The 27918-nt window shown below is 36.0% G+C and overlaps 1 protein-coding gene across 1 annotated transcript; it reads right to left on the bottom strand.

Moving 5' to 3' along the window:
* Positions 1–290: 290 nt before the first annotated feature.
* On the bottom strand, positions 291–27918 carry LOC141342632 (C-Jun-amino-terminal kinase-interacting protein 4). Its single transcript, XM_073847126.1, has 28 exons — positions 27820–27918; positions 26597–27109; positions 25973–26167; positions 22881–23001; positions 22686–22756; positions 22513–22580; positions 22320–22392; positions 22009–22181; positions 19817–20082; positions 18679–18736; positions 17718–17870; positions 17017–17059; positions 16751–16878; positions 16351–16404; positions 16117–16257; positions 14488–14614; positions 11288–11371; positions 10140–10187; positions 9635–9776; positions 8469–8511; positions 5483–5563; positions 5322–5389; positions 5091–5239; positions 4823–4994; positions 4542–4655; positions 4309–4407; positions 3655–3747; positions 291–2046 (listed from the first exon to the last, which is right to left on the bottom strand). The coding sequence occupies exons 2-28, from the start codon at positions 26693–26695 to the stop codon at positions 1937–1939; spliced, it is 2973 nt and encodes a 990-aa protein (XP_073703227.1). The 5' UTR covers positions 26696–27109; positions 27820–27918; the 3' UTR covers positions 291–1936.

Raw genomic sequence — 27918 nt, 5'->3', positions numbered from 1 at the left:
AATCTTTCAGTGTATAGGCTACTTTTCTTTACTCGTTTATTAGTAGCATTTTTTCCTCACCTAGATACCTTGTTTTGTTAAACATAGCAGTAGACTTTATTGTGCTTTAGGCTACTTACATTAAGGCTATAAAGTCATAACCTATTTAATAAAATAAAGAGTAGGTTATATATTACTGTATAGGTGAACATATTAGTAAAATCAAATTTGGTCCTAGTAGAACAGTGGTTATTATTTAGTAGCCTAATCTATAATACTTCTCCCTCCTCATGTCAGAAGGGCGTTCACCATGTCTAGACCTGACGGTGTTGGACTGACCCACTGTAAGTTTGTCCTGGTGTTTGCAGTCCTTATGGATCTTTTCGGTGTGTCTGCGCTTCTGATCGGCGTCTTCATCCCGCTTGAAATCGGGGGTCGCGACTTTGGTGATCTGTTGCTGTATTCGGGAGCTCTGCTGTTGTTGATGTCTATGGGTGGCTGGGTCATGTGGTACAGTGGGAATATTGAGGGTCTGATATCAGGGGATGAGGTGACACACAAACGCAATGCTGTGGAGCGGCTTGCTCGCACTTTGAGTCGCCGCATAAAAAGGAAACCCTACCGCAGCCACAGCACTTCATGATTTCTGGGCACAGCTGAGAGCACGAAAGTCTTGGGATACGAGGAATCAAAATCTCAAGTGGAAAAGACGGAGAATGCAACCGTAAAGAACGTTTAACACGGATGAAGGTTACAGTATCATTGTTACAATGTGGTGTTTACTACTACTACTACAGTAAAGTATGAAAGTGCAGTTATTTGGTAACACCTATTCTGTAATGCATACATTTTGAAAGTTGTACTATTTTTGTACACATAATTCTGTATTTCTTTTTGCAGTGAAACTTTATTAATATGTCTTCTGTTGTGTAAAACATGGGTGATTAAAGTTCAAGCACCGATCAATTTCTACCATTTATAATCAAACATGCCGCATTTGTGCTTTATTTGAACAATACTGAATCACTTTTCAGAATAAAATTCCACACGACTTATAATTATAGTGAAAATGTATTTACAAAGATACAAATGTTCATAAAACATTTCCCAGTTAACAAAACAGTCACTTTCTCTCTCTTACTTACTTAAATAGGTAGAGCCACACATTCCCCCATTCAAAAAATACTGCAAAATAGCATACAGAAGCCTCCATTAATTTCACAACAAATAATTTAGAAACCAACAACCATTAATAATAAAATTCAAAATAAAACCTCATTGTAAACACCAAAAGTAAAAAAAAAAAGTTCAGATTGAAGTATATGCATTATAGATGTCAAGGTCACAAAATGTCGGTAGTGTGTCAGTCGTCGGTTTCTTGTCGTTTTAAAGTTTATTTTAATTTGTTTCCAGTTGATCTAAAGCACGACAAGCAACCAACAGACTATGTCTGAAAATACTTCATGTAATGACCAGCAGCATATCAGTTTAAATGCATCACTCCTCGTGATTTGAAATAAAAATAAAATAAAAATATATGAATAATTCCTGCCCTAGTATTACAATCACAACTGTCTTTGTTCCAGTATTTAGGATGATTGTGTGCAACAAAAAAACAAAAACAAAAAAAAAACAGGTCAAATTCAAGGCAGAATTTGAAAACACACCCAAAGGCACACTGGAGAGATCCTGTTGAGCAGTTAAGGGACTTTAAAAAAAATCATAATTTAAAGCAGTTCACCCCAAAACAACAAATAAAAGTGCAGACTTAACAATTGTACTGTAGGTCCAAAATTAAATTTTTCAGAACTGTTAACGCTTTGACTTTAGGCCCTTTGATTCCCATTGGGAGCATCTATGGAAGGCAGACAAAAGAAAAGTAATGCGTTGTATGTAGTACGCTCAATCTTATCCTGATAGAGCTCAAAGGCTGTTTGAGTGAACAGCAGAAGTGCTTTCAGAGGGCGGGGCTCGGGACGGAGGGGGCGGGGCTCTGCCAAATAATCATGTGACTTCGTTCTGATCTCTGTAGGACAGACTCACTGGCCCCATCACTTCCATCATCTCCTAAAAAGGATAAAATAGTGAATTATATTTGTATCTTCATAAAACATTCTCAATAAAAGATAAAATAATTTAAAATAAAGTTGTGGTAGAACAATTGACCCTTTGCAGGGAGTTTGATTGACAGGCGATCTGACAAATCATAATGCTGAATCTGTCATTTTTGTGTGACAAACAAACTAGACAGAAGAGTAGATTAACATCTGTGGACTTGGTGTGTATTGACAAGTGCTGCCGTGGATTGTTTTTCATGTCTGCGGGTAGAAGCGACCACAATAATGTGATATTTAGTCCCTGAAATGTGAATTTTACCAGGGGAACCCTGCCAAAAAGCGTGTAATTTACCCCCTGAAACCCAATTTCCTGGCCTAGTTTTGAGTAGCAATTGGGCGAGTATTGTTGTGAAAACCTGGCAACCCTGGTACTGACATCTTCACGCAGTCGAAACAAGATGCCTTCAGATGTTCATTCTAGTGCTGTCAAAATTAGCGTGTTAACACAGGAGATTAATTTTTTCTAGTTTAACGGTGTTAAAAATATTTAATGCAGTTAATGCATGGGCGAGGCTAGGGTTGGCCATCCCACTCACAACTGCTGCTTCGGTCTCTTTTTTTTTTGACAAGAAGTGCGTTTATTGAGTCACAGAACGTCTTTACGACCACATCAAATGGGAGACTTTTCAGACGGACACTGCGACTTCACTTCAGCGCAAGGAGCTAGTCAAACAAGCACAGGAGAACAACAATGAACTGCGGTCAGATGAGCAGGGTTTGTACTTTTTTTTTTATTTTCAAGATCGAATATCTCACTTGCGTCTTATTTCAAATTCTAAAAAAAGAGAAATAAAAATATACAAAAAAAAAATGGCAAAAATAAAGCACATGCAAAGTATTTCTACTAAAGTATTACAAGGTATACTACACTGTACTGCCTTAAAAAAGATCTTTGTTTGTGTTAAAGAAACAAACTCACCCACATCTTGAATGCCCTGGGGGTAAGCAGATAAACATTTTTTTTTTTTTCATTTTTGGGTGAACTATCCCTTTAAATTGGAAGTTTAAATTGACAGCTTTCAATACTTAGTGGTTAAATATTAGGAAAAAATAACAATTTCCTAGAGAAATCAGTAATATTGGTATCAGTGATACCTTCAGTCATTAAAAAAAATATTTAACAAATATTGAAAATATACTGTCTTAATGTTGTTTCTACATTAATTTGAAGATTTAATGTGAAATTATTGCAATATAAAAGTATATTTAAAAACTTTAAAATATTTAAAGTCAATCGCACTTTTTTTGTGAAATTAATTGAAATTGATTAATCACAATTAATTGCAATTAATTTCAGAAAAAAAAGCACAAAACAGTATTTATTGTTTGAATTTCTGTCAAATTAAACAATATTTGAAAGTTGAGACTTAAAGTAACCTGCTCTGTCTTGTCTGTCAGCATGTTGTCAGTTTCCTCTTTGCTCTGCGATTTATTTTTCACCACATGAGAACATGATGTGTGGCGTGAGAGCGCCATGGCTTGTCGGAAACAGCAACAGTAACAAAAAGGGGCGGTGGGTTTTTTCAAAGGGTCAGTTGTGCCCAGAGGAAAGTCTTACCAATTCGGAAGTTGATGTATCCTTCCCCGCCGCTGAGAATAAGCTGAGAGGTAGTAACAGCACCATCTGGTGAACTGGAGGAACTACGGCAGCCTGTGTTGATTAAAAAAAGGTCAAAAAGAAAAAGTAGTTAAAGGAGAAGTTTACTTACCCTCTTTTCATCCAAGATGTTCATGTCTTTCTTTCTTCATTCAATAAGAAATTATGTTTCTTGAGGTAAACATTTCAGGATTTATCTCCATATAGTGGACTTTTATGGTGCCCCCGAGTTTTGATCATGATCCCATCCGAGGAAGAAGGGTCTAATCTAGCGAAACGATCTGTCATTTTTTAAACAAACTGACAATCTGCATACTTTTTAACCTGAAGCAGCATTTAAACTGTATTTTGGAAGTTTAAACTTGGGGGCACCATTGAAGTCCACTATATGAAGAGAAATCCTGAAATATTTTCCTCAAGAAACAATTTCTTATTGAATGAAGAAAGAAAGACATGAACATCTTGGATGACAAAGGGGTGAGTAAATTGTCTGTAAATTTTTGTCCTACAAGTCAACTTCTTTAAAAAGACAATTTTATAGATCCTTTCCAATACTGTCGTCAATACTGGTCTTCCATCTACTCTTACTGAGAGTAAATAGTGTTTGTTTCGAACCTGGAGCAGAAATGATGAATTTAACTGCTTGTCGATGGCCATGGTAGCAGAGCTGAGCAGAAGCAAGAGAGCAGTATGGTATAGAGCAGGACTCCGAACCTGCAATCAATCAATCGATAAATCAATAAATAATAATAATAATAATAATAATAATAATAATAATAATAATGCAGATCAGAAAAATCAAGGAAAACCACTCAAAATAGTTAATTTTAGTGGCAAAAAACACTCACTGAGAGACAGGGGAACTGAGAGGATTGCTCCACTTCCTGTTCCCACCCACAGCCGTCCACTGACCACAGACAAAGCTGTGATCTGAAGAGGAGAGAGAGAGAGGAATGCAGAACCTGTGAAATAGAAAGACACATATAATATAATCATCTGTCACTTTCATTCACTTTAATGCATCCTTGCTTGAGAAAAAACACCTCACTAATGCTTTTGAATGGTAGACACCCGTGCATTTAACATTCCACAAATTACTTATGTTAATGAATAAATACAATTCAAATACCTAAAGCTTTAGTCACTATGGACGATAAATCTACTTCCTGTAGAGGGCGGCCAGTTGTCCAATCAAAAAGCCTAAGAATGGGATCCAAGCGGCAGGCAGCCCAAACACCACTTCCTGCCGCGCACAGAAAACGCACCTGCTGCTCACTTCGCTCAGACACTGTGAATGATTTCTAAATGCACAGAAAGAGAAATGTGAATGAGTGAGGGTGAGAGTTGTGACACATTAGATGAACAATCAATGACTAATTTTCCATCCTGAGACCAACCTCTACTTTCCGCATTTTTACACTGATCATGTAAACTTTATTCCAGTATCCCACCCAAAGACTGCCCTCCTTTGCTAGGCAGCAGCGAACGGGCTGCAACGGTGGTGTGCCGAGGGAAAGCATCTCTTGAGACTGGAGATTCCAGATTCCTAGGAAAATTATAATTAGAAGCCATAAGTGCAATTCATATCTAAAATACATGCCCAAGCAGAGTAAACTGAAAACACATACCTGAATTGTGGGTGAAGAATGCAAGCGTCCCATTAGCCAAGCCTGCAATCACCTCGCCCTGGGAATACCTTCATATACAGTAGGGAATTCCATTAGAAAGCTCAGGAATTTCATTTACATCAAATATGACATAAGCTTACAGTTATTCAAAAGACACTTACGTCAGAGAGTGAACCCCCTCAGAAAGACTGACAGACTGCAAACAGCGCCGCCTGGAGCTGGAGGATGAATGAATCAGCACACTGCAAAAGGACAACATAAGTAGATGAAACCCTATGCTTTTTTTCCTCAAATATAATCTTTTGATAGGCGTTTAAAAATATATATTTTAATATAGCTTTTAAAATATACATTTTGCCCTCCGTATACACATATTTCAATCCAAGAAAATAAATTCACATGGCAATGTTTCTTATATATGTGACCCTGGACCACAAAACCAGTCTTAAGTCGCTGGGGTATATTTGTAGCAATAGCCAAAAATACATTGTATGGGTCAAAATTATTGATATTTCTTTTATGTCAAAAATCATTAGGAAATTAGGTAAAGATCATGTTACATTAAGATTTTTTGTAAAATTCCTACTGTAAACCTATCAAAATGTAATTTTTGATTAGTAAAATGCATTGTTAAGAACTTAATTTGGACAACTTTAAAGGTGATTTTCTCAGTATTTTGATTTTTTTGCACCCTTAGATTTCAGATTTCAGATTTTCAAATAGATGTATCTCGGCCAAATATTGTCCTATCCTAACAAACTATACTTCAATAGAAAGCTTATTTATTGAGCTTTCATATGATGTATATATCTCAGTTTTGTAAAATTTAACCTTATGACTGGTTTTGTGGGCCAGGGTCACATATATAGTCAAGCCCGAAATTATTCATACCCCTGGCAAATTCTGACTTAAAGTTATTTTTATTCAACCAGCAAGTTTTTTTTTTTTTTTTTTGACCGGAAATGACACAGGTTTCTCCCAAAAGATAATAAGGCGATGTACAAGAGGCATCATTGTGGCAAAAATATTTATCAGCTTTTATTTACATTTGAACAAAAAGTGGCATGTCCAAAATTATTCATACCCTTTGCAAACTGTCAGAGTCTATGGGAAAATCCAAAGTTCTATACCATTCCAAATAGTCCAAGCTGTTCTAAAGCATCCTAATTACCCTGATTCATTGGGAACGGCCGTTTTAATCAGCTCAACAGGTGAAAAACAGAAGCTTTCTGCTGTTGGTTTGTGGACAGTCATGGCTAAGACAAAGGAGCTCACTGAGGACCTGCAGCTGCACATTGTGGTTGCTCACAAGTCAGAAGAAGAAGAAGACTTCTGGTCTTCTGTTTTATGGTCAGATGAAACAAAAAAATTTAATTGTTTGGTCACAATGATATAGCCTTCATTTGGCGTAAAAAAGGAGAAGCCTTCAACCCTCAGAACACCATCCCCACTGTCAAACATGGTGGTGGGAATCTAATGTTTTGGGGGTGTTTTTCAGCCGGTGGACCAGGGAACCTATTCACAGTAAACGGCACCATGAAAAAGGAGCAATACATCAAAATTCTCAACAACAACATCAGGCAGTCTGCAGAGAAACTTGGCCTTGGGCACCAGTGGACATTTCAGCATGACAACGACCCAAAACACACAGCAAAAGTGGTAAAGAAATGGTTAGCAGACAGAAACATAAACGTTTTGCAGAGGCCCAGCCGGAGTCCTGACTCCGAGAATCTGTGGAGGGAGCTAAAGATCAGGGTGATGGCAAGGAGACCCTCCAACCTGAAAGAGTTGGAGCTCATCACTAAAGATGAATGGGCAAAAATACCAGTGGAGACATGCAAAAAGCTAATCAGCAATTATAGGAAGCATTTGATTGCTGTAATAGCCAATAAAGGCTTTTTATTGATTATTGAGAAGGGTATGAAAAATTTGACATGCCACTTTTTGTTCAAATGTAAATAAAAGAGGAGTAATATTTTTTTCCACAATGATGCCTCTTGTACATCGTCTTATTATTAGCAAACAGCCTACAATTCCCTAAATTAAGGTCACTGCTTAATCCTATTTGAAGTTACCCTAACAGGAGTAAAATTAAGTTTTTAAGCATATTACATAAATTAATTCTGTTCTGAAGCACAGTATAAAAAACTTAAATGAGATATTTGAAAAAGAACAAAGTTATGGAGTTAATTTGGTACCTGGTTCTAATTTCCTTAATTATGTGACAAGCCCTATTTAACTGGCAGCATTTCACTAATTTTCACTGAGATTGCAAGATGGTGGACCACTTTAAGGTGACTGTAACCCTGCGACAGGAGCTTGTCCAGATGAAGGCCAAAGGGATGCCACTTTCAGCCACTGCAAGAGCAGCTAGTCTTTCCAAATCTGTGATTTCTCAAAAATTGCAGGTTTACAATGACACTAATTTATTTACTTAAGAAGTCGGACTGAAAGTGCACTCTGCACTGTCTAAACCTCTCATTAGCAGAGAGAATCAAAAGGCTAAGCTCGCCTTTGCTGAGAAGCATATTGTGTGGTGAGGAGAACTGGTCCAAAGTTCACTTTAGTGATGAGAGCAAGTTTAAACACTGGGAAACATTTAGTTTGGCGTCAGACTGAGAAAGGATAGAAGCCAAAGTGCGTGAAGAAGTGGAAGAGGAAGTGTCATGGTTGGGGAATGTTTTCTGCAGCAGAAGTTGGGCTCAATCAGCCTGCAGTTTCATGTTTTCTCATTTTGATCACTGTGTTTTCCACAAAATTGTTGAAATGCCTCAACAAAACATGTTAGTAGAACACTGGATACTACACCTATTGTACAGCTAATATTCCTTCAAATTTTGAGCCATGAAGATTAACAATATTTCAGAAGCATTAAAGTATTTATAGATTCTTCTCTAATTTTGATCTCTACTGTATCTTGCCTAAAAACAACAGCTTTTTTTTTTTTTTGTTCTGAGTGGTTGTTTATGGGTAGATTATTGTTTAGTGGTATATAGATACACATATTGTATGCTCACTCCCAAGTTTATTTTGCTCAAGACCAATTGCTTTGGAAATAACATCTCTCCACAACAAGTTTAATACTTAATGTTAGCAATTTAAACAAAACTAAATAAAAATAAATAAATTAGAATGACATGCCCTCACCCTCCATCCTGTGTTCCAATCCACACAGTTCCCGCAGTATCTCCTAATACAAGCAGAGACAAAATTGAAACACAATTCATTACAACATATTGCATTACCAGTCAATATGACTAGAATGTTAAGCAACATGCCATAAAATGTTAACAATGCAGCTAAATGTCCTAAAGAAAATATTCAACTTAAACTGAGACTGGGGTGTAAAAATATAGAGTAATTTTAGGTTTTAGTATGGGTAAAGTGTAGAAAATGCAAATGCAAATACTCCATATTTAATTGTTCCGAAGGATTTAAAAGTTAAATGCAATTTTTATCTATACTGGAAATAAGAGGCAGATTAGATTTTGCCATTCAAGTAACTTTGTAAAGCAACCGGTTTAATAAGTTTTATATTATATATTATAATATTATATATTATATAAAGCCATTACTTAAGGTTAAATACTATGTTGCAGTGAGCGATGAGAGGTCTCTTCATGGGAACCACTGACCCATGGTCAATTACATAAAAAGAAATGTAAATGGCTTTACAATTTTGTTGGCTTTACACAAAAGAAAAATATATTATAAAAAAAATGTATTATTCATTGGTTTAGCACATTAAGAAGGACTAAATATGTTTTTGATTTAAATCACAATGACCTGGACGACACTACTGTTTAAAAGTTTGGGGTCAGTAAGACTAATACTTTTTTATGATGCAAATTGACCAAATTTGTCAGTAAAGGCATTTAGATTGTTACACAATTTTTTAAAAATGCTTTTTTTTTTTATTTCTATTCATCAAAGAATGCTGTAAAGTTTTTATAGAACAGTTTTTATAAAAATTAAAGCAGCCCAACAGTTTTCAACACTAATACTAAGAAATGTTTCTTCATATGAGACTTATTTTAAATATATTTTACAAATCTTTCAAACCCCACATTTTTGAATGGTAGAGTATTTTGAAACTGCAAGGTGTGAAAAGCAATACTTCTTTTTCCACTCAGGGACATAAGAGTAAAATTTGAAGTATTCCATTTCAATAATACTGAGAGAAAAAAAGCACAAATTCCTCTAGATAATACTTAAGTTCTATTACTCGGATATCACCCCTGACATCAGAACTCTTAAACTGATCATTACTGATCCAGGTGTAAATTCTATAACGCTGCAGGGCTCAGACTGACCAGTAGGGGGCACAGCACAGATGCATAATGCAGGGGATGTGGGTGGAAGGCTGAACTGATCCAGAATGGTATTGGAGCGAGCCGGGTCAATCACTGTGACATCACTGCTGGAAGCAGGTCCAGTGACGGCCCACACAGAACACTGAGGATGGGAGGTGGTTGTGAAATGTTTACAACAATGAATGACATGGTGCAACATGGTAAGTAGATGAAGGTGGTGGTTAAATGCATTTTTGTACAAGGAAAGTACTTGTTGAATATGACGGAAATTCAAAATCGGGATATCCAGTTGTGGAAATTCCTGTAGTAAGTATTTTATTATACTTACGCTTGGCTCTAAAATATTTATTCAGCCAGAAATTAATTATTATGATTGCAATGTGTATTAAATTACTTTTTGAAAACCTTATAAAATTCTGGAAATTCCTTGGTTTAGATGGTGTGGGAACCCTGGTCTGTACATGTTAATTAGCTGTAAAAGATTGTGAAGGTTTGTTATACATACCGTCTGCTCTCCTGATATCTCTGGAGGAACTGCGACAGCACATGTGAGCTGTGAAAGGTTAAACATTTATTAAATCAACAGCCTTTAAATCCCTGACCCTTCTCCACTGGATGAAATCAGTGTAGACGCATAGTAAAGGAAAGCGGATCAAAACATTTAGCGTCTGCATTAGGCCTATGTCTGAATGAAATTATGAAATAAGACTTGTACGTGACTTTATAGGCCTGTTTTTTCTCTCATTTTATTTTATACACATAGCGTATTTAAACTATGCAGCAAACGTTTTAAAATATTTTGATAAATTACTGAAAAAAAACTGATTGTATTAATCGGTCAAAATTCTTACTTTCGGTTAACGATTAACCAGTTAAAAGGAGCATCCCTAGACACAGTTTAACTTTATGAATTTAAATGTTTTTATTGTTAATTTTTTATTATTAAAATAAATGTAAAGTAAAATAAAAGACAAATTTTAGATGAAATACTTAAAATAATATTATAGATATTATAGATATATAATAATATAGATTCCTTTTTGGTGTTTTTGCTTTTAATACGATAGGACAGTACTCGAAGTTGGAGAGAACTTTGGAACTCGAACTCGGGACGCATGAAGCGCAACACCGCTACACATCAGTCATTTCTGACAAGGCTATCGGCACAGACTACATAAAATAAGAATAAAAAAACAAAAAAATAAAACTGAAATAGGCAAGACGGTCGGGCACCCAAACAGCTGATGGTAGCCATTGACTTCCATAGTATGAAAAAGATACTATGGAAGTCAATGGCTCCGTAACATTTTGGTTCCAAACATTCTTTAAAATCTTTCGTGTTCAGCTAAAGAAAGAAACTCATGCAGGTTGGGAATAATGCGAAGGTGAGTAAATAATAACAGAATAAACATTTTTGTGTAAACTATCCCTTTAAAGTTGAAATATTAAAACTGGTAAGACTAAAGCTGATATTAAAACAAAAGCTTAATAGAAATATTTACAAAAACCCATAAAACAAAAGATTAAAACAAGAAATTAAAAGTAAAACTAAAAATACAAAAGGCTCATTTTAAATTCTAAATTAGTTATTATACTATAATATACTATAAATGATACTAAAATAACACTGAATGACTAGTCAGGGACTCTCACCTTCGCTGTAGCATCTCTCTGGTCCAGCAGTCTCAGCTGAATGAGGACAGGCACGTCTTTGGGCTCAGGAGGAAGTTCAAAATCCTGTTCCACACAAATACACACTTTCTGAATCAACTGACAAACTGATTTATAATTCCACTCAGCAGATTTCAGTTAAGCAGTATTAAATGTGCATACGTCATGGACATGCTGGGTTATTTTTTCAACCCAAATGCTGGGTTCAGCCTGCTGGGCCATTTTTTGGACTGTTTTTAATATTTTTACCCAGGTGCTAGGTAGTTTTTCTGCACACTAAAAAATGCTGGGTTATTTTTTTTTAACCCAAATACTGAGTTCAGCCTGCTTGGCTGTTTTTTTGGACTGTTTTTAATATTTTTACCCAGGTGCTAGGTAGTTTTTCTGCACTCTAAAAAATGCTGGGTTATTTTTTTTTAACCCAAATGCTGGGTTCAGCCTGCTGGGCCATTTTATTGGACTGTTTTTAATATTTTTACCCAGGTGCTAGGTAGTTTTTCTGCACTCTAAAAAATGCTGGGTTATTTTTTTTTAACCCAAATGCTGGGTCCAGCCTGCTGGGCCATTTTATTGGACTGTTTTTAATATTTTTACCCAGGTGCTAGGTAGTTTTTCTGCACTCTAAAAAATGCTGGGTTCAGCTTGCTGGATCATTTTATTGGATTGTTTTTAATATTTTTACCCAGGTGCTGGGTAGTTTTTCTGCACTCTAAAAAATGCTGGGTTATTTTTTTTTAACCCAAATACTGAGTTCAGCCTGCTTGGCCGTTTTTTTGGACTGTTTTTAATATTTTTACCCAGGTGCTAGGTAGTTTTTCTGCACTCTAAAAAATGCTGGGTTATTTTTTTTTAACCCAAATGCTGGGTTCAGCCTGCTTGGCCGTTTTTTTGGACTGTTTTTAATATTTTTACCCAGGTGCTAGGTAGTTTTTCTGCACTCTAAAAAATGCTGGGTTATTTTTTTTTAACCCAAATACTGAGTTCAGCCTGCTTGGCCGTTTTTTTTGGACTGTTTTTAATATTTTTACCCAGGTGCTAGGTAGTTTTTCTGCACTCTAAAAAATGCTGGGTTATTTTTTTTTAACCCAAATGCTGGGTTCAGCCTGCTGGGCCATTTTATTGGACTGTTTTTAATATTTTTACCCAGGTGCTAGGTAGTTTTTCTGCACTCTAAAAAATGCTGGGTTATTTTTTTTTAACCCAAATGCTGGGTCCAGCCTGCTGGGCCATTTTATTGGACTGTTTTTAATATTTTTACCCAGGTGCTAGGTAGTTTTTCTGCACTCTAAAAAATGCTGGGTTCAGCTTGCTGGATCATTTTATTGGATTGTTTTTAATATTTTTACCCAGGTGCTGGGTAGTTTTTCTGCACTCTAAAAAATGCTGGGTTATTTTTTTTTAACCCAAATACTGAGTTCAGCCTGCTTGGCCGTTTTTTTGGACTGTTTTTAATATTTTTACCCAGGTGCTAGGTAGTTTTTCTGCACTCTAAAAAATGCTGGGTTATTTTTTTTTAACCCAAATGCTGGGTTCAGCCTGCTTGGCCGTTTTTTTGGACTGTTTTTAATATTTTTACCCAGGTGCTAGGTAGTTTTTCTGCACTCTAAAAAATGCTGGGTTATTTTTTTTTAACCCAAATACTGAGTTCAGCCTGCTTGGCCGTTTTTTTTGGACTGTTTTTAATATTTTTACCCAGGTGCTAGGTAGTTTTTCTGCACTCTAAAAAATGCTGGGTTATTTTTTTTTAACCCAAATGCTGGGTTCAGCCTGCTGGGCCATTTTATTGGACTGTTTTTAATATTTTTACCCAGGTGCTAGGTAGTTTTTCTGCACTCTAAAAAATGCTGGGTTATTTTTTTTTAACCCAAATACTGAGTTCAGCCTGCTTGGCCGTTTTTTTGGACTGTTTTTAATATTTTTACCCAGGTGCTAGGTAGTTTTTCTGCACTCTAAAAAATGCTGGGTTATTTTTTTTTAACCCAAATACTGAGTTCAGCCTGCTGGGCCATTCTATTGGACTGTTTTTAATATTTTTACCCAGGTGCTGGGCAGTTTTTCTGCACTCTAAAAAATGCTGGGTTCAGCTTGCTGGATCATTTTATTGGATTGTTTTTAATATTTTTACCCAGGTGCTGGGTAGTTTTTCTGCACTCTAAAAAAATGCTGGGTTATTTTTTTTTAACCCAAATGCTGGATTCAGATTGTTGGGTCATTTAGTGGGTTATTTTTAATCATTTTTACCCAGGTGCTGGGTAGTTTTTCTGTAACTAAGCTGCTGGGTAATTTTTTTCTACCCAACTACTGAGTTGAGCCTGTCTCCGATGAAACAACCAAGCTGCTGAGTTATAGTCAGAGCAGAGGATTTTTACATCTTTTACAGGAGAGAGCGGTTCTCAGTGCTGCCGATTTGATGCACTTCTTCAGCAAACTATACAAATGTATACATTTTATTTCATTTTCAGTCTTTACTGTGTTGTAAATTATATTATTTTACGCAACGCAACTTACAAGGACAAGATGTCAGTCAGCTGTGTCAGCAGCAGTTGTTACACATTAAAGAAAATGCTTTTTGCCTTGCATAACATTTTAATCATTTAATCGTTATAATACTGAATTTAGTTTGATGTTAAAATATTTTCTCTAATCTCAGTACTGTTTTTTTATGGCCAAGAGGTTTTTTATGGTCTGAGGTTCATAGTTCCCCCCTGCGAACAGCAGCCCATCATCAGCTTAGATTGCACAGATTTCCAGGCACAAGAATTAGCACTATTTTGGTGAAAAGTGATTACAGAGAGCAGTTGAATACACTTAAATTAAAAATCTGCTTTTAAATGTTACAGTTTTTATTTATTTATTTTAGATTTGTTTAACGAGTTCAAATGTATGTAATATTATAAATAAATTCAATTTGTCTAGCTTAATAATAAATGTTCATCTTTTGATTATTGCTGTTGCCTCTATAATTCTGTGTCATTTTTAATTTCCAGCCCATTTTAAGTCAGCAATATAATACTTTTGAAACAATAGTTGACTTAAATAAAACAACCCAGCATGTTGGGTAAAAACATTTAACCCAACCAGCTAAGTCAAAATAACCCAGCATGTGTTCTGTCTAATATTGGTTTGTTTTTAACCCAGTTTTTTTAGACTGTAGATATTGTTTATAAACACACTGTGTTTACCTTCATGTGTGTAAGGCCGAGAGGCATGCTCCAACCATGGAGCTGTTTTTTACCCAGAGTACCCCACACATGAGAACGGATGTCCCTGTACAACTCTCTTTTCCTTAACCTGGGAGATGCAGACCTTCTGCACAAGAAAAAAATAATTCATTATTTAAACAAACTGTAAAAATGAACAGCACAAGTAACTGATGATGAGATAGATATATATAAATGTTAAATATATAAGTTTTAAAATGTTTAAAAAAACGAATTAGAATATTTGAAGAATTGCTGTTCCTTTAAACTTTGTTCATTAAAAAAACTGATAGGGAAAACAAACAGTATTTCAAAATTCCTTCACTGATTATTAATACTTGACTATATGTCAAGGTCAAGAATTTCAAACAGTGTTGCCATTTTCTTTCAATGGAAAATAGCTAAAGCCAGCTTGAAAAGTTGCTAAATGTTGCAACATGATATTCACAATGTCTTACCCTTTTACATTTGTTTGCCTCTCTGTGCTTACATACTGTATTTTAATGAAGCCAAATTCTCAATAAAATTTTAATTTACATACAGGTGCATCTCAATGAATTAGAATGTCATGGAAAAGTCCATTTATTTCAGTAATTTAACTCAAAGTGTGAAACTTGTGTATTAAATAAATTCAATGCACACAGACCGAAGTAGTTTAAGTCTTTGCTTCTTTTAATTGCGATGATTTGGCTCACATTTAACAAAAACACACCAATTCATCTCAACAAAGACTGATCACCTCCATGCCAGGCAGTAATTAAAGCAAAAGCAGCCCCTACCAAGTATTGAGTACATATACAGTAAATGAACATACTTCCCAGAAGGCCAACAATTCACTAACAATGTTTTTTTATTGGTCTCATGAAGTATTCTAATTTGTTGAGATGGGAGTTTGTTAAATGTGAGCCAAATCATCGCAATTAAAAGAAGCAAAGACTTAAACTACTTCGGTCTGTGTGCATTGAATTTATTTAATACACAAGTTTCACAATTTGAGTTGAATTACTGAAATCAATTTTATTAAGGTGCCCCTGTATTTGACCATTTCTGTTGTCAGACAATGGGATGAATATGAAATAGTGACTAAAACACAGCCCAGTAAAACTACTTAACCAGATCTCCCTTTCAATATGTTAATCTGTACAAAAGTCCTGCTTTAAAATTGAGCTGTTGACCGATTAAATTAAATACACATAAGATAAAGACAATGCCTGTGCTGTGATTTCGGCTATATTTGCTTGTAAAAGCAGCAACAGAATATCCATTTTAACTAAAAGTGCTGCAAAGTCACTAAGTTGGCAGCACTGCTTTCAAAAATATCAAATTTTAACTTCTTAAAATTCTTAAACTTTTCTTGCAAATCAAATAAGTTTTTAAGAACCATATAAAACCAATATGAATACAAAGAGTACATTTATAAGAACTTGGCACACATTTAAACTAGACTTTTTCTTATTGCGGACGCAAAATTGTCAATGACCCACAAGTCATTTGTTAATAAATCAATGGTCTTAGAGACCTGAAATCCCTCTTATCCTGTAACACATGGTAAATGAGCAGGCAGACTATTAATTAGCAGGTATTTTAAAGTGCTAATGCAAGAGGACTCACTCTGCTTGGGGCGATTTGGTGGAGAGTTGCTGTGGAGACCCCACTGGTGTTTGTGCAGGAACTGGAGTGGGAGAAATGGTTAATGCTACAGCTGTAGCTGGAGCTAACTGGCCCTTTGTCAAACCTAGAAAACGATTGAACCTGCAAGAAAAAAAAGAGGTTAACAGGAGGAAATACCATGCACAAACTGACTGTTAGAGACTGGTTGAACAGGTACATATTTAGTAAACTCACCTGCTCCAAACACTACTCTTCCCTTCCACAGGGGGGCGCTCTTCTTTTGTAACTCTAGAGGAGGACAGAATACATAAATCAGTGTGTATACTAGAATTTTTAATCTTTTGTGTACAAATGTGGTGTTGGTCTGTGCAGAAGTCAATGCCACAGTGTTAGGGTGTCGTGGGTATTTGCCACAATGTGGTTGCAAAATTGTATTTTTAGCACATTGGTATGTGATTACTCTGGAAAGCTCTGTGAAGTTAGCAAATATACAGACAAGCCACATGATTTGTTGCATCATTATTACTCATAACTGACTACTTACAATGTAGGTTAATAGATTAGTCAGTACACTGTTCTGAACATTCCTGTTAAAGACTAAGATCTGCATCCTGGGAGAGGTAGTACAACACACCTTTGAAGCTGAGCACGCCGCACAGATTCCTGCAATTCAAACAGTCGCTCTTTGTATTGATTCTTCTCCATAACAACCCGGGCCATTTCAGAACGAGAAAAGCGGCGAAGGGAGATAGGTAGCGAGGCCTGGAGAGAACAAAAGAGAGTAAGGCAGGAATTGCAGACTGATTTAAGTATTATTTCTAAGAAATAAAGGACAGCAGATTCTCCAAAACAGTAATATATCTATAAAATATGCAAGTGAAATCTATCATAAAGACTTACATCAGGGTCCTCTGACTGGACGGTCTCAAGCTCTTTTCGTAACCTGTTTTGAAATATGAAAAACTATTTCATAAAAAAATCCATATAACCAAACAAGTAAAACACAGACTGCTTTCTATTAATTAGAACCATTAAAAGTAATAAAACAGAAGAAAATTACCATTTAAGAGCTTTGGGTCAGTAAGGTTTTTTTTTGGACATTAAAATGATTAAAAGTGAAAGTAAAGACACTTATAATAGTACAAAAGATTTCCATCATGAATGTTTTTAACATGATGATAAGAATAGGAAATATTAGCATATTAGAATGATTTTTGAGGGATCATGTGACACTTAAGACTAGAGTCATTTTTAAATGTATTAAAATAAAAACAGTTAGTAAAATCATGAAATATTACAATTTTAAAATGTTTTTACTGTATTTTGATCAAATACCAATACCAATCCCAGACCTTTGAAGGGTAGTGAACATTTTTTTCTTAATCTCAATTCACACAAATTCTTGGTTCCTGAAAATACTTTCAACACAAAATCATTTCCAGTGTGATATATAACTGCTATAATATATTAATATATTATTAATAATATTGAGTTAATATATATTAGTAATATTGAGTTAAATATTTAGTAAACTGCTGAAACTGAAATAAATAAGATAAGGTGAATTCTGGATTTTACATTTAATCTGCAATTCACATTACCGCTTAATTTCATCCTCCATCTCTTTAGTTTTTCCTTCTAGTCGGCTGATGGTTTCACGGCAAGAATCAAGTTCCATATTCAGTGCGGATCTTTCACTGGTCAGCTCCTCGACTCGGGATATAAGAGCCTTACGAGCAGTATCCACCATTTCACTGAGACAGAGACAAAGAGGCAGGGTTACACACATGGACAGAGACACGGATAGAAAAAAATTTAAATGGTTAAAGCCGCGCGCACGCTGCGATTTTGGCCACGATTTGGCCACCTGAGACTCCTATAGATTCCTATAATCCTAGGCTAAAATCTATAGTCTTTGATTGTTAGTTTGACATGTTCACCGACAGCCAATTAATGGCTCTTGCAATCAAATTTGACCTCTTTAATTCTGGTAGTGTCAGAAAATTTGGCGCACAGTCCTGCAGTGTGACATCTTCTACGATGAACGTCAAAGTGTCATCGTTTTTCAAGACAAGCCATAATCAGAATTAATGCTAGAGGTTTCTGCCATCCACATAATTTCCAGCACTCCCATCCTCCACTCACGAAATTCATCTGATATGTTGCCTTTGCTATGATGCACTGGTTGCGCCATGTGGGTGTGTAGTGCTGCTTACACTATTCTTCTTAAATACGCTGGTATTGCCGCCATTTGTATACTTTTCATGATAGCCAACATTTCAGCCCCACGTGTAATGCAGTTTGCAGTCACTGAACGTTTATAGGTTGATAATGTACAACTACGGACAAGTTATCTTGCGAGCACCTGTTTTTAAAACATTAATAACTGAGATCCCACAGTGTGACATGATCAGCATGTTTGTACAGTCTGACAAGTACAATCCTAAAGTAAATCCAATGTGCGCCCAGCTTTACACATAATATGGGTCATAATCAGAGCCTCTTTCAAGGCTCAACTTTGACATTAAACAGATTGAAATATAAAACTGTATTCAATCTTACTGAGTGTGTTTTAGTTCTTCATACTGAGAAAGAATCTGCTCGAACTGGTCTGTGCTATCTGCAAACAAAACAAAAGCACAAAGATTTAACCACACACGTCAGCCATTATTTAGACTGTGATTAATCTATATTAAAGGGATAGTTAGTCAAAAATGAAAATACCCTATGATTAATTCACCCTCATGCCATATTAGGTGTATATGACTTTTTTCTTTCAAATGAATACAATCAGAGTTACAATAAAAAAAAAAGTTCTGGCTCTTTCAAGCTTTATAATAGCAATGAATGGCTGTTGAGATTTTGAAGTCCAATAAAGTGCTTTTTTTGGAACCTGTGATACTCTTTTCAAGATTCTTTGATAGATAAAAAAAGGACAGCATTTATTTAAAAAAAAAACTGTTGTAACAATAAACACCTTTTTAAAGTTTAGGGTCAGTACATTTTTTTTCTTTCTTTCTCTCTTTTTCCTTTTATTCAGCAAGGATATGCTGAATTGATAAAACATGAAAGTACAGACTATTGTTAGAAAATATTTCTATTTTGAAGAAAATACTGTTCTTTTTAACTTTTTATTTATCAAAGAATCCTAAAAAAAAAAAAAAAAAAAAAAACACAGGTTCCAAAAAAATATTAAGCAGCACAACTGTTTCCAACATTGATAATAAAAGTAATAGATCAGTATATTAGAAAGATTTCTGGGCATCATGTGACACTGAAAACTGGAGTATTGGCTGATTAAAATTCAGCTTTGCATCACAGAAACAAATATATTGTAAAGTATTTTAAATAAAAAAAAAAAAATTATTTTGATTTTTCAATATTTCATAGTACTACTTTTTTCTGTATTTTTCATCAAATAAATCAAACTTTGATGAGCACAAAATACTTTTTAAAAAAAAAAAATCAAAATCTTACTGATCCCAAACTTTTGTAACAACGACATTGTAACTTTAGACAAAATTACTTTATTAAATGAAAAGAAAGGGACAACAGAGTGATACATGGAACTAGTACAGTGTAGAATGCCGCATTTGACTTATCAGAGTTAAATATTTCAAAAAGCTGTATAATAAATGCATTTAGCCTCAGAGCAAAGATTTGATAATCAGTTTCTCTGGTGTTCAACACATGATCATACCTCTGACACTGGCCCCCTGGTCGACGTTTTCCACAAATTCCCTGCTGAGTTCAGATAATTCTGAAAACACAGAGTCAGTATTCCTCAACTCCCACTCCAAGGAATCAGAGTCGTTGTCCATCTCTTCCACCTCCTCCTTTGTTTTTTCTACATATTTCACCTTCTGGTCTTCATCCACCTCTCTCTTATTTTCCTGGGCTTGTTTCAATTCATCAAACAAACAGGAGTTTAGTTCAGAGATTGCTGTCTTTGAACAAACAGGGGAGCTGGAGAGAGTAAAAGAGAGACAACAAAAAAAGATAACACATTTATGGGAAACAGATTAATTATTTTCATAAGAGAAATACAATCAAATATCATCAAATATAACTCAGATTGTATTCTTCCCTTTTTTTTCAGTAAATGAAAAAAAGATGACAATGAATAATCTAACATGACTTAAAAATAAACCGACAGGATGTTACACAAATTTACAGAGATACAAACTCCCACTTCCTCACTTCCTGTGTGTGGAAGATAAAAGATAAAAAAGAAACAAAACAAACTCAAAAAGCTTTTGATACGTAAATACTTAAATCTTAAAGCACAGTATGAAAAAATAAATATTAAAACTAATAACTGTTTTTTTTTTTTTTTTTTAAATGTAATTTTTCCGGTGATAGCTGAATTTCCATATACCGTGAGGAAGGGATCCCCTGCTGATTTTGTACGTTTGCCCACTGACAAATAAGTGATCAGTCTATAATTTTAATGGTAGGTTTATTTTAACAGAATAACAACGAAAAAAATCCAGAAAAATGCATTTCAAAAAGTTATAAATTGATTTGCATTTTAATGAGTGAAATAAGTATTTGATCCCCTATCAATCAGCAAGATTTTTGTCTCCCAGGTGTCTTTTATACAGGTAACAGCACTCTCTTAAAGGGAGTGCTCCTCATCTCAGCTTGTTAACTGTATAAAAGACACCTGTCCACAGAAGCAATCAATCAGATTCCAAACTCTCCACCATGGCCAAGACCAAAGAGCTGTCCAAGGATGTCAGGGACAAGATTGTAGACCTACACAAGGCTGGAATGGGCTACAAGAGCATCGCCAAGCAGCTTGGTGAGAAGGTGACAACAGTTGGTGCGATTATTTGCAAATGGAAGAAACACAAAATAACTGTCAATCTCCCTCTGTCTGGGGCTCCATGCAAGATCTCACCCTGTGGAGTTTCAACGATCATGAGAACGATGAGGAATCAGCCCAAAACTACACAGGAGGATCTTGTCAATGATCTCAAGGCAGCTGGAACCATAGTCACATAGAAAACAATACTGGTAACACTACGCCGTGAAGGACTGAAATCCTGCAGCACCTGCAAGGTTCCCCTGCTCAAGAAAACACATGTACAGGCCTGTCTGAAGTTTGGCAGTGAACATCTGAATGATTCAGAGGAGAACTGGGTGAAAGTGTTGTAGTCAGATGAGACCAAAATCGAGCTCTTTGGCATCAACTCAACTAATAGGATAGGAATAGGAATGCTGCCTATGACCCCAAGAACACTATCTCCACCATCAAACTTGAGGTGGAAACATTATGCTTTGGGGGTGTTTTTCTGCTATGGGGACAGGACAACTGCAGCGCATTAAAGGGATGATAGGTGGGCCATGTACTGTCAAATCTTGGATGAGAACCTCCTTCCCTCAGCCAGTGCATTGAAAATGGGTCGTGGATGGGTGTTCCAGCATGCTAATGACCTAAAACACAGCCAAGGCAACAAAGGAGTGGCTCAAGAAGAAGCCTTGAGTGACCTGGAGTGACCTTGATCCCATTGAAAATGTGTGGAGGGAGCTGAAGGTTTGAGTTGCCAAACGTCAGCCTCGAAACCTTAATGAGTGGGACAAAATCCCTCCTGAGATGTGTGCAAACCGGGTGGCCAACTACAAGAAACGTCTGACCTCTGTGAGTACCAACAAGGGTTTTTGCTAAGTCATGTTTTGCGAAGGGGTCAAATACTTATTTTACTCATTAAGATGAAAATCGATTTATAACTTTTTTGAAAAGCGTTTTTCCAGATTTTGTTGCTGTTATTCTGTCTCTCGCTGTTAAAATAAGCCTGCCATTAAAATTATAGACTGATCACTTCTTTGTCAGTGGGCAAACGCACAAAACAATGAAATATTACAGTTCCCCCTTATAAATTTCTATACCTTGTTTCAACAAATCCCTTTAAGTGAGCCAGCTCAGGGGTGGAGCTTATGATGTCACTGATAAAGGACTGATCATCATTATGGTTAACTTCAGCATCAGCCACTTTGCTGTTGTTAGTATCTGTCACTTCTGATGCAGTGGAATCAGGGGCACTGTCAGCTTTTGGATCATGCTGTGGAAACAAATTGGGGGGAAGAGATGCTGTTGTGAAAATACAGATATGTATTGTTTTATGCTACGCATCAAGGCAAATATATGCAAAGTACTGTTTGGAAAGAGCGCAGTTGGTCTAAATTAAAAAGGAATTCACCTCTTCAGTGCTGGAGGATTCTGTTTGACCTCGAATAGAAACAGCTTCTGAATGTTTGCTGTGCACATGATTCCTGCAAACAAAGAGAATTTTCTGTTGACACATTTACAACACTGTGATTTCTTTTTCCCAACTTCTCAAACGCAGAGGGAATTATAGTCTTTTCAACAAGCTGTTAAGAAACGTGTGTTACCTCAAAGTGAACGTTTCACTCTCCCACTCCTTTTTCTTTTCCAGCAGATCTCGATGTGTCAGTACTAGCTGGATTTTAAGACAGGATTTAAAAAATGATTTTCAAATAAATCAATTTAAAGCAACCAACAAGCTAAAGCTTAAACAGATGCACAGAATGAGAGGGTGACAGACCTTGTTATGTGTGTGTTTGATTGAGTTCAGCTCTCGTGTCAGATTTGCTTTCTGCTCTTCCAAAGCCATCACTACGAAGAAAAGAAAGGCTATATGATTAAAATTTACATTTATATATATTATGCCAATGTGTTAACAGTCTAGACAGACATAGATAGGGCAGAAGTGTGAAAGGTTTTATTCACGGAGACTCACATTGATCAGCTTGTTCTCTGGCTTTCTTCTCCAGTTCTCTTTCTCTCTTTTCTCTCTCCTTTTCTCTTGCACGCATTGCCCTCCTCTCTTGCTCAAACTGGTCATCCAACTCCAAATAGCGCTGATGGTAAGAAGAAAAGTTTCATTTAAAAGGTGCAACTCAGTAATTAAAGTTCTAATCATTAAAAAAGTTTTACACAAAGAAATAATTTACTTAAGAAATACAGGAAAAACAATGCATTAAGAGCAAGGGTACTACCCTTTGAACAGAATGAAGATGTGTACATTTTTATAAATTGAACTATAATTTTCTCATCTTTTAGGTAAAATATCTTATTCATGGATTGTGTATGATTCCTTTTATTTTGGTAAAATAATTAACAATTTGCACCTCAACTGTTTATAATCATGCAAACTCACATGGGATGACATCAGTTAAGATATATTATTCATGGCTGAGTTCAAATAAGATTTTTTAACATTGCCATAGGAACTGAAACATTTTTCTTAAAGGATTAGTTCACTTCCAGAGTAAAAATTCCCTGATAATTTTCTTACCCCCATGTCATCTAAGATGTTCATGTCTTTCTTTCTTTATTTGAAAAGAAATTAAGATTTTTGAGGAAAACATTCCAGGATTTTTCTCCATATAGATGACATTTATGGTGGCCAACGGTTTGAAGGTCCATCTCATTTTCTACTCCAGCTGCAAAATTGTCCAACATCATTGTTTTAACCTTTTTTTTTAAGGGAATTGGACTTTCTTTGGACATTTGCTTTGTAAACACTGAGTCGGTACTTCCGCCTATGTCACGCGTGACCTTTCCAACTTGATGACATAATGCGTGAAGTCAAGCTAGTGCAAGATGCTCGTCTTGTGGTTAAAAGTGTATCGTTTCACTACATAAAACCCTGGCTGGGATCGTGTATAGCCGTTTGAAGCTGCATTGAAACTGCAATTTGGACCTTCAAACCATTGGCCACCATTGAAGTTCACTATATGGAGAAAAATCCTGAAATGTTGTCCTCAAAAAACTTAATGTCTTTGCGAATGAAGAAAAAAAGACATAAACATCTTGGATGACATGGCGGTGAGTATTCTGAAGGAACTTCTCCTTTAAGCATGTATCTGTATGTATTCACATTGACAGATGTCAAGGAAATTCCAGGAGAATTCAATTGGGAATGTGACCAATTTGAACAGAACTAATTCACCTATCCGCTCATTTAGCTACACAAAAAGCTGGTCTGTTTTTCAGCATTCATTCGGAGAGCACAGGTTTATTCTGTTTATGGAGTATTAGGCTTTCTATAAACCGATAATTCTCCAGGGGCACTAACTCTGCATATGGGTGTCAATGTAAAATAAAAAAAAAATAAAAAATACTGTAATATAAAGCACCTAAATTCAGATTTAGGGTGTGTTCACACTTGTTTGTTTGGTTTGATTAAAACAAACTCTGGTGCGATTGCTCTGTTAGTGCAGTTCATTTGAGTAAGTGTGAACGCTGCCATCTGAACCCTGGTACGCACCAAACAAGCGGACAGAGACCGCTGAAAAGATGGGTCTCGGTCCGCTTCCAAATGAACTCTGGTGCGGTTCAAATGAAATATGAACGCAACATGGACCAAATACTTCTAAACGAATCAAAAACAGGAAGATGACAATGAAACATGATTTCTCGAAGAGAACAAGCGGTGTATCCAAAACAAAATGAGCAGAGGGCAAACGTGGAGCAACAAGGATGTAGTGCCTATTATAAGCTCTTTGTAAGTTTGCAGGTGGTGAAAATAAAATCATCTGCACGCAACAATGAACATGCTTAGTCCAGCAGACGACATTAGGTGTATTCGACTTTAAGTCTAACGCACCTTTTCCTTTTTGATTGGAGTGTTCGGTGAGTTCCGTCACAAAATATACACCATTCAACCCGACCAATCAGATTGTGAACGTATTACTATGCCTTTAGGCTATGCCTTCGTTATCTTTAGGTTCACTGTGGAAAATGCCAGTGTGAACGCTAAGCAGACCACGACCAAATGTATCATTTTCCCTTTTGGTCCAGACCAAATGATCCAAACAAACTGAACTACAAGTGTGAACACACCCTTAAAGTTTAAATATTTTTGGGGAAAAAAAAATGAAAGGATTAGTTCACTTCTAGAACACAAATTTACAGATAATTTACTCAGCCCCTTGTCCTCCAGGATGTTCATGTCTTTCTTTCTTTAGTTGTAAAGAAATTGTGTTTTTTGAGGAAAACATTTCAGGATTTCTCTACATATAATGGACTTTTATGGTGCCCCCCGAGTTTGAACTTCCAAAATGCAGCTTCAAAGGGCTCTAAACAATCCCAGCTGAGGATGAAGGCTCTTTTCTAGCAAAACGATCAGTTATTTTCTTAAAAAAAAACTCAAATGCACAATGCACATGCATACTCTGTGCACTCCAGTTCAATACAGTTAGAGTATGTCGAAAAGTATCTAATTTTCTCCTCCAACATCAAAATCGTTATACATCGCTGCAGAAGAACTGACCCAGTGTTTACAAAGTGAAGGTCAGAAGGTCAAATTCCCTTCACAAAAAAAGGGTAAAACAGTGATGTAGGATGATTTTGAAGTTAAGAAAATGAAGATGAGAATGAAATGAGATGGAGTTTTTTGACATACCCTAACTGTCTTGAACTGACGTGCAGAAAGCTAGACAAGACAAGCATTTTGTGGTTAGAAAGTGTATAAACTGTACATTTTTAGAAAATAACCTAGATAAGACCCTTCTTCCTCGGCTTGGATTGTTTTGAAGCTACATTTAAACTGAAACTCACGGGCACCATAGAAGTCCACTATATGGAGAAAATACCTTAAATGTTTTCCCCAAAAAACAATTTCTTTATGACTGAATATAGAAAGACATGAAAATCTTGGATGACAAGGGGGTGAGTAAATTATTTGTGAATTTCAGTTCTGAAAGTGAACTAATCCTTGAAAGTTGATACTGTAAATCATTTTTAAATAGTTACATTTCAAATGTTTGAAATTCAAAAGTGGCAATTCTCAAAAGACCTTCAGTTCATCACACAGTCGTCTCTCACCTCTTGGCTTTCTCTCCTCAGTGTTTTCTCAGTCTGATACCTCTCCAGCAGTTCTTCTCTCTCTCCTTTCTCTTTCTCTGCCTCCTCCTCTCTCTCCCTCAGCTGAGCCCTGCAGCTCGCCAGCCCTTCCAGAACCCAGACGAGGATGGGCAGCAGGGACTCCACCACACCAGCTCCATGAGTCTCCACCACTGACTTCAAAGAAAAAGTCTAAATTGTATTTGTTTCCTTGTGATGTTTTAGCAGTGCTCCCCCATCACATGTAATGCTCTTATCTTTGTGGGCAGCTGCACTCACAGGAAGAGCACTACTTATGACTTGCACTTATAAGGGAAAAAATACTACGGTTCACTTCCCTTATAAAAAGTCAGCAAAACATCTGCTTTCTGAACTTCACTGCACTGTGTGCTTGAATAAGTGGGAAATTATAAAAATGCCTCTACAGGGCCATTCACACCAAAAACAACAACTATAAAGATTACATCTCTATTCTCATAGAATTAGAATGATTTTTAAACCTTTATCATTATCATGATAGTTATCAGCCTTGGTGTGAACAGGCCTTAAACCTTATACATTTTTGGATTGGTGGCTGAATCTGTGTGCATATTTTTGATTGGTTACCTGCAGCTCCGAATACAGTTTCCCCGCCTCCTCGCTCACAATATTTGGATCCAGCTCCAGTTCTCCACTTCCACACAGAACACTTTCACCATAATCCATGTTTCACAGCTTTGGCTTGCTTATTCAGCTGGCTTGTTTAATATCACTAATTTGAATGTAGAGTACCCCTAGTCTTCCTTTTAAACTTTGCTATTCAACCCAAACCTCTTCCTATTTATCACACTGTTTTCACTACCCTAAAATGGTTTCAGTGTGTACCAAATCAAGCATGAAAATAGTATGGTAGTGTGTTAGTGAAAGCATGTACATCTACTAAAACATTTCTTCTCCCCCTTATAAATAGCTACCGGAGAAGCAGAACTATTTTCTTAAGCCACGTGGTATTTCCAGTTAATTCCTCCTCTTCCATGCTTCTCATTTTCTGTTTTCATTCTCAAAACCTAAACTGACTAAAGTCATCAGGGTTAGTCAGCGCTGTTCATGTCTGGAGGTGTTTTGGTGTCCATTCTGGGCCTGGGGAGGAAAGAAAAAAGGTAGTTTGAGTGTAACAACTTGTCATGTAATCACTTTTATTACCACATATTAACAGCAAGACTATTTAAGTCAAACATAAAGTGGGAAAACCAGTTTCACAAACTAAAATGTATTTTTCTAATACGTTTACATAAATGTTAACATAAATCTTAATAGTCAACTACTTCAAAACGTGATAAGCTCAACTACATCTGTTTGCAGTTTTAGATCTAATGTTTTAAAACTTATCATATAACAACTTTTTGTTGTTAAATTATCTGTAACTCACCTAAATATAATGGTTGCTCTTTATAGATATGTAAATACAGTTTTAATACAGTTCTCTATTGTCACTCTTAGTCTAGTTCACTTTAAATAGTGAATAAGCTAGTGACTAAATCAAAATATAAAAACAATGTCACGTTAATTTGTACACATACTGTACGCACATGCATAACACGCACATATAAAACACACACATTTAAAGCACCATTTAGACAAACACGTCTCTCAGACTCAAAACATTACCGCATGAATAGAGTACATAAATAAACTTTCATGTTCCACAGAAAGGCAAATAAACTTTGCGTGACGTCGGCAAACACCTTGAACACGGTCTGCCTGTGCTTGCATTAACACTTGGCCTTTTAGCGGTACATTTCACCAGCGAACGATTATTTATTGTGGTTATAGCAGATTTATCAACTTACCTTTATATTATAGAGGCTCGGACACCATGTTTATAAGTTCATGCAGATGAAATTCAAGTCCTTCGCTTTAGAAAACGATATCAATTACTTTAAACCAGG

This window comes from Garra rufa, chromosome 9 (assembly GCF_049309525.1).
Source record: "Garra rufa chromosome 9, GarRuf1.0, whole genome shotgun sequence".
NCBI lineage: Eukaryota > Metazoa > Chordata > Actinopteri > Cypriniformes > Cyprinidae > Garra > Garra rufa.
This window is presented reverse-complemented; position numbering and strand designations above follow the sequence as displayed.